The following is an 8,166-nucleotide window of genomic DNA, read 5'->3' as shown; positions in this document are numbered from 1 at the left end:
AAAATGTCACAAGGAGCAAAACCAGGAGAAGGAGGTGAATTGCCTGGTTATAAGGTGAGCATATTTTTTAAATTAGATTTTTATTCATCAATTTAATCATCAAAAAGATGATACAATGATAGAAATTGTTATTTAGAGCATACAATCTTATAATCTAGATATTTATTATATTTTATTATTATTATTATTTATTATATATTATTATATATATTATTATATTTATTATATATTATTATATTTTATATTTATTATATTTATTTTCTTAAAATAATTTATTATATCTTATTCGTTCTTATTATAAAGAAGTGTTATTTATCATTAAATAAATATTGTATTATTGATCAATATAGACAAGGTTCAAATATCGATGGTATATTTGAGATAGAAATTTCATGTAAATTAATTGTAATTATCAAGCAAAAATTAATTGTATTGCATATATAATACAAAATTATAAATATCATCACATGTTATATGAGTACAATTTATACAGGTTACTGCTGAAATTGCTGCAACTAGACACTCAGTACCTGGTGTAGGTTTAATTTCACCACCACCACATCATGATATTTATTCAATTGAAGATCTTGCAGAACTAATTTATGATTTAAAATGCGCAAATCCAAATGCTCGTATTTCTGTCAAATTGGTATCAGAAGTAGGAGTAGGCGTAGTTGCATCAGGTGTAGCTAAGGTAATTGTATAAATAAATAAGTATATAAGATAATTATATTTAATAAAATATGTATTTCTTTTATTATGTCGTTTTTCAACTCTCATTACATTTTCTTTTATTTAAATTTTATGCAGGGTAAAGCAGAACATATCGTAATATCTGGTCATGATGGTGGAACTGGTGCTAGTACCTGGACAGGAATAAAATCCGCTGGATTACCGTGGGAATTAGGAGTTGCAGAAACTCATCAAATTTTAACTCTGAATAATCTTCGTTCACGTGTCATTGTACAAGCAGATGGTCAAATGCGTACTGGATTTGATGTAATAGTTGCAGCTCTTTTAGGTGCTGATGAATTTGGTTTTAGCACTGCACCTTTAATTTCCATGGGTTGTACTATGATGAGAAAATGTCATTTAAATACTTGCCCTGTGGGTATTGCGACTCAAGATCCAGAACTTCGAAAAAAATTTAATGGGAAACCAGAACATGTGATTAATTTTTTCTTTGCACTGGCAGAAGAGGTATGTTATATTAAGAATAAAAAACTTCGAAATTTGATTAAAAATATTTATAAATATATATATTATAATAAAAAATGTTAAAACATATAAGACAATTTTTTTTTTTTATTATTATTTAGGTACGTTCTTATATGGCCGATCTTGGATTACGTAAATTTCAAGATTTAATCGGTCGTACAGATTTCTTAAAAGTTCGCAATGATATCATAATAGAAAAGGCTAAAACATTAAAGCTCGATAATATTTTACGTAATGCACTTGAACTTAGGCCAGGAGTAAATATTCAGGGAGGATCAGTAAAACAAGATTTTCAATTAGAAAATAGATTGGATAATTATGTGATTGAATTGATCACAGATGTATTGAATGGAAAAAAAAATCATGTTGATATTGAGTTAAATATTAACAATGAATGTAGAGCATTTGCAGCAACATTAAGCTATCATATTTCAAAGTAAATAGGTTTTTGTTATATTTTTAAATTTTTTTCTTAATTTCTTTTTAAATATGTAAACATATACTTTCAATAATTAATTATTTTTCTTTTTATTTTTGCATTGATAGATTATATGGTGAAAATGGTTTACCTGAAGGTAGTATTAATATAAAAATGAAAGGTTCTGCAGGTCAGAGTTTTTGTGCTTTCATGACCAAAGGCGTTCATGTTACTCTTGAGGGAGATGCTAATGATTATGTTGCCAAAGTAAATTCAATTATTCAAAAAAAAGAAAAAGATTATCAACATATATATTAATACATTTATATATTGTATACATTTTTATAATTTTTAGGGTTTATGTGGAGGAGAAGTTGTTATATATCCACCAAAGGACTGTACTTTCAATTCCAATACAAATGTAATTGTTGGTAATGTTTGTCTTTATGGTGCAACATCTGGCAAAGCATATTTTCGAGGAATTGCTGCTGAAAGATTTTGTGTTCGTAATAGTGGTGCAATAGTAGTAGTTGAAGGTGTTGGTGATCATGGATGCGAATATATGACTGGTGGTTGTGCGATAATTTTGGGACTTACTGGTCGGAATTTTGCTGCTGGAATGTCTGGTGGAATAGCCTATGTTTTAGATGTAGATGGATCGTTCAAAAGGTATGAGTCCTTCATAATTTGTGCTTTTTCTATTTCTTATTATATTATTATGCTCTATGTATACATATATACATAAAATGTTAATATATTTGGAATATATAAAATTCATTCTTTATATGTGCTTGCTTTATTCAAACTTAAATTGCTTATAAATAAGTTCAATCAATATTTTTATATATTTTTATATAAATATATTTTTATATTTATATTTAAAATCGATTTTAAATATAAATTGATCTGAAGATATCTAGAAATATATTAACATTTATTAACTCATTAAGAATATAATGTTTATATTAATAGTGCTTCATTTATATTGATGATTTATTTCATTTTTATTAATCATTCTTTATTCAGAGATTTTATTGCAAATCATGTATTAAGTTTGCAAATTTAACTTTATATTAAATGTATTTTTATTTAAAAGTTTTGATCTAAAATACATTATGAAAGAGAAATTGATACAAATAATAAATATTCATCTTCTTTTCACGGATAAACTATACTTTCATTATTTATTTTTGTATATTTTTTTAATCTATAATTTTTCATATTTAGTAAATGTAATCCTGATATGGTAGAATTGCTTCCTTTAAACAAGCAAGAAGATATTGCATATGTGAAAGAACTTTTAAAAGAATTTGTTGAGAAAACTGGTTCTTTAATAGCACAAGATCTTTTAATGTTATGGCCTGAACCAACAACACGATTTGTTAAGGTAATATAGAACATTAATTGATTAGATTAAAAAACATAACTATTATATAACTATTATATATAAAATGCACATATGTTAATTATTAATATTGTTAATTATTTTGAAGGTATTTCCATATGAATATCAACGAGCATTAAAACAAGTCAAAGAAACTAAACAAATACAACCAATATCCAATGGAAGTTCTCAAATATTAAACGTTCAGGTTAAAGATATTGAAGATGCTATTGCAAATATTGATATGGCACAGCATAAGTTGGATAAGATAAGGTGCTAGTATTTTTTAAATCCAATGTTTTAATTAAAAACTAACATTTTAAAATTTAAAATTGAATATTTATTTTATATTGAAAAATTGGTATGTAATTTTTTCTTAATTTTTTGTTTTAGAGGATTTATGAAATACAAAAGACAAATGGGAGTTTACCGATCAATTGAAAATCGAATTGCCGATTGGAATGAAATCTATAACTTTCAAAGTGTCCGTAAAGGATTGCGCATACAAGCCGCAAGATGTATGGAATGTGGTGTACCATTTTGTCAAAGTAGCCATGGTTGTCCATTAGGAAATATCATTCCTAAATGGAATGATCTTGTTTTTCAATCAAATTGGAAAGAAGCTTTAAATCAATTATTACAAACTAATAATTTTCCAGGTAATTACAAAAAAATATTAATTGCTAGAAATAAAAACTATTCGTAAATTAATAAAATTAATAAAAACTAATTCGTATCTTTTAAAATGTGTATTTTTTAAAATAATTAATAATTTAATATATATATAATATATATAATATATATAATATAATATATATAATAAAATTTATATATTTAGAATTCACGGGAAGAGTTTGTCCTGCTCCGTGTGAAGGTGCCTGCGTTTTGAGTATATCGGAACCAGCAGTTACAATAAAGAACATTGAATGCGCGATAATTGACCATGCATTCGAACAGGGTTGGATAATTCCATATCCACCAAAAATGAGAACTGGTCGACGAATAGCTATAATTGGTTCTGGTCCAGCTGGTTTAGCAGCAGCTCATCAATTAAATAAAGCAGGCCATTTAATAACTGTTTATGAAAGAAATGATCGAATTGGAGGTCTATTACAATATGGTATCCCGACTATGAAATTATCTAAACAGGTTGTTCAAAGAAGAGTTTCTCTACTTGCAGCAGAGGGTATTATATTTAAGACTGGTGTCGATGTTGGAAAACATATTTCTGTTAAGGTGAAATTTTAATTTTCTATTTATGCATTTTATAATTATACATCTTTAATTTTTCATTGAACATTTATTACTTATTTATACATGGAATTTTTTGTATTTATATATTTCGTAGGAATTATGTGAACAATATGATGCAATGTTAATATGTACGGGTGCTACTTGGCCAAGGGATTTACAAATACCTGGTAGACATCTTGAAGGAATTCATTTTGCTGTAAACTTTTTAGAATATTGGCAAAAGAAACAAATGGGAAACGATGCCTCATTAGATATATGTTTAATGGCTAAAGATAAAGATGTTATTATAATAGGTGGCGGTGATACTGGTTGTGATTGCATAGCTACATCTTTACGACAGGTTAACATTATTTTTATTTTTAATATAATTTTTTATATTTTCGATAAAATACAATATAAGATACAATAAAGTATTCATATTTATTAATTATGTTACTATTTATATTTTCGTCATTATAAATTGTATAATTATAGGGTGCTAAATCAATTACTACTTTTGAAATTTTGCCGGAACCACCAAGTAAAAGAGCACATGATAATCCGTGGCCTCAATTTCCACGTGTATTTAAAGTAGATTATGGCCATGAAGAAGTTTCTCTGAAATTTGGTCGAGATCCTCGTCAATTTAGTACATTGAGTAAAGTAAGTATGTAAAAAATTAAATATATAATATAAGTATTCTTGATAAATATTATTTGCATACTTCCAATAGGAATTTCTAGATAATGGAAGTGGTCACGTAAGTGGTATCAAAACAATTTCAGTATCATGGATGATGGAAAACGGACGTTGGAAAATGGAAGAAATTTCTGGAACAGAAAAGGTAAAAATTATGATTAATGACAATTCTTTATTATTAGATAATTTTTACTTTATTTTGATTCTATTATGTTTATTTAGATCTATAAATGTGATCTAGTTCTACTCGCAATGGGTTTCTTAGGCCCTGAAAAATATATTGCAACAGAATTAAATACAGCAATGGATGAAAGAGGTAACTTCAAAACATCACTTGGTAAATACGAAACAAGTTTAACTGGAATATATGCAGCAGGAGGTATGTTCTCTTTTTACGTTTTAATGTTTGCTAATTTTGCTCATTTATTGCAATATTTTATTAAAAATTAATATAATAAAACCAGAAAATCATATTGATAAAAATTATTCTGAAATTTAAATCACAAAAAGTAATAAAATAATCCATATATATGATGCAATTTTCAAAAAAATATTTAACATGTATTTTTCTAGAATAGTAATATTCATGTCGAAAAAATAATCTTCAAAATTAAAGGATTAAAAATATATTTCATATTTTATAGAATATCTTTAACTATTAGATTAGAAAAATAATTTAAATGATTAATTAATTTAAATAATTGTTTGCTTTTAAATAAAGAATTCAATTATTTAAACTATAAAATTATTATATAATTATTTTGTTCAATTTAAATATTAAGAAATTTAAATTGATAAAATAAAAATTTAAATAATTAAATTTGATTAAAAAAATTGTTTATTTTACTAATTTTTCTATATTTTTCCTATTTATATTTTTCTATATATTTTAAAAACTTTAAATAATTGGACAAAATAAATAAATTGTCATAAATTGATTTTTTAAAAATTTTATTAAAATTTTTATTTTTTAAAAATTTTATTAATTTTTTGTAAAATTTTATTTAAATAAATTAAATTTTTTAAAGTAAAATTTTAAAAAAAGCAATTTCGATTTAATAAATTATTTCTAGAATAAAATATATTTTTATGGAAATTGGTAAAAACTGTAAAATTTAAACTTTTATATTTTTTTTAAAAGAGATTCAAAATCAGCAAAGTAATAATTCAAATTTATTTTTAAACTTCATGTAATCTATATATTTAAGAGTAAAAAAAAATCTTGACAATATCAAAAAGTGATTGATTTATCGAGAAATAATTTTATGTATTTTATGTAATTGTTGACGTAGAAATTTAGAAGATTTACGATGTCTATTTATATTTTATTTCACTGTATTTTTTATTTCAAAATCAAAAATTGTTAATATTTTAATAAAAATTGTGCATAATTCGCGATTGAATAAATTGTTTACAATTAAAAATAATAATTATTAAATATTTTATATATTATTAAAAATATATTATATTTATATTGCATTATACGCACTCATACATAAAAGACCATTTTAATATTACTATAAATTAGAAAATAATAATTATTTAATTATATAATTATTTTTTTAAGAATATTAATCATAATAGCATTAAATTATTTTATATAATTATTTCATATTTTGTATTAACAATTAAATTTTATATAATATAGTAATAAATTGTTGAAATTTTCACAATTTTAAAAACTAGAGGATTTATTTCATTGTAAAATGAAAATGTAATAATTTTTGTTATGATAATATTGAAAATTATTTAAAATAGGAATTATCTCACCAATTTTAGACTTGAAATATACATGTTGTTAAAATTAACATTTTAAATTATTTTTTCTTATATGTATGATATAATTATTCCTTAATTTTAGTTTGCAAATTTTATTAATAAAATAATTTTTTAATAAATAATTTTGTATGATATTTTTGAAATTTCAGATATATTTTTCATTTCATATTCAAAATAATCAAAGCATGATATCTGATTCTTAAATTTTAGGAAAATTTATGTATACGGAAAAGAAAAATGATGTCATAATGTAATATCAATTACATGACAATGAATTGGACAAAATTTTTCGAAGAGAATCGCTTTCTAGAAGATATCAAAAAAAGTTATTTAAAATATTGACTTTAATAATATATTTCATATTTCACAATTGAAATTAGTAAGTTGATTATATCTAAACAATCATCGTTTTAATTTATTTTTCTATTTTGTTGCAATAAAATAATTTTACTAATTCATCGAAATGAAATTTAAAAGATATCATGGAAATTTATTGTGAGTAAGTGTTAATTTCAGTAATTCTTGCATTGAAAAAATACAAATCCTCATAGAAACAAGATAGTATACATTAATAAAGTTTTATCAAAGTTTTTTTTTATCAAATTCTAAATAATTTAAATTTGAATTAAATAAAACAAAGTGGATTAAAACAAAATAATAATTTAACAAAGATAGAGCACTTTATGTCTATTTCATGTAATACAAATATTAATTATTATTATAACTTAAGCTTATATATAATATATATATATATATATTAATTTTTTTTTTTTAATTTCTTCAAAAATGTTCTTCAAATTTATTAACATTCTTTATAGTAGATATTTGGCAGTATTAAATATTATACTCAAAATATTAATATACTTAGAGTCAACAAATAATCTTCTTTATTATTAGTATTAATAAATTCACAAATAGCATCGTCTAAATATGATAATAATAATAATAATAATAATTATATTGTGATTTATCAAGAGAGAATCAAGATTGTTATTTCAATGATTGAAATGTTCAGAAATTATGTATAAATGATCGAATATTAATAAAAATTACTAAGATAATTTCAAAAGAAAGAAATAATTTGGATTATCATCTTTGCGAGTATTTGCAAAGAATATAAAAAAAATATAATATAATATAAAAAATATAATGTAAAAAATAAAAAATTAAAAGAATATAAAAAAAATTAAAAATAAAGAATTTGATTTGTTCACAAAAATAATTCGATCAATTCGAATCGTTTATTCGAGAACTGGATACTAAGTAAATTATTATTATTTGTCAATTATTATTTTGATCTAATTGCCAATCGATATATAAACTTAGAGGAAAAATAGATCTTAAATCTAAAACTTTAGTTTTAAATATTTATTAGTTCTGAAATATTAATTAAATTTTTTTTATTTCTATTTATATTTATTTACTTACATATTTT

The 8,166-nt window shown here is 22.6% G+C and overlaps 1 protein-coding gene across 1 annotated transcript in view; it reads left to right on the top strand.

The window, feature by feature from the left end:
• Window positions 1-8,166, top strand: part of LOC102678387 (putative glutamate synthase [NADPH]) — a 42,910-nt gene that overhangs the window by 28,697 nt on the left and 6,047 nt on the right. Inside the window, exons 20-33 of the mRNA XM_031508672.1 lie at window positions 1-54; window positions 494-694; window positions 811-1,200; window positions 1,320-1,654; window positions 1,765-1,903; window positions 1,992-2,305; window positions 2,864-3,023; window positions 3,130-3,293; window positions 3,414-3,679; window positions 3,859-4,256; window positions 4,369-4,614; window positions 4,749-4,916; window positions 4,987-5,097; window positions 5,175-5,331. Of these exons, the coding sequence (XP_031364532.1) occupies window positions 1-54; window positions 494-694; window positions 811-1,200; window positions 1,320-1,654; window positions 1,765-1,903; window positions 1,992-2,305; window positions 2,864-3,023; window positions 3,130-3,293; window positions 3,414-3,679; window positions 3,859-4,256; window positions 4,369-4,614; window positions 4,749-4,916; window positions 4,987-5,097; window positions 5,175-5,331 (3,103 nt within the window). The remainder of the gene's footprint in view (window positions 55-493; window positions 695-810; window positions 1,201-1,319; window positions 1,655-1,764; window positions 1,904-1,991; window positions 2,306-2,863; window positions 3,024-3,129; window positions 3,294-3,413; window positions 3,680-3,858; window positions 4,257-4,368; window positions 4,615-4,748; window positions 4,917-4,986; window positions 5,098-5,174; window positions 5,332-8,166) is intronic.

Source organism: Apis dorsata, unplaced genomic scaffold, assembly GCF_000469605.1.
Source record: "Apis dorsata unplaced genomic scaffold, Apis dorsata 1.3 scaffold_94, whole genome shotgun sequence".
NCBI classification, from domain to species: Eukaryota; Metazoa; Arthropoda; class Insecta; order Hymenoptera; family Apidae; genus Apis; species Apis dorsata.
The sequence above is the reverse complement of the archived record's forward strand: the minus strand, read 5'-3'. Positions and strand labels throughout refer to the sequence as shown.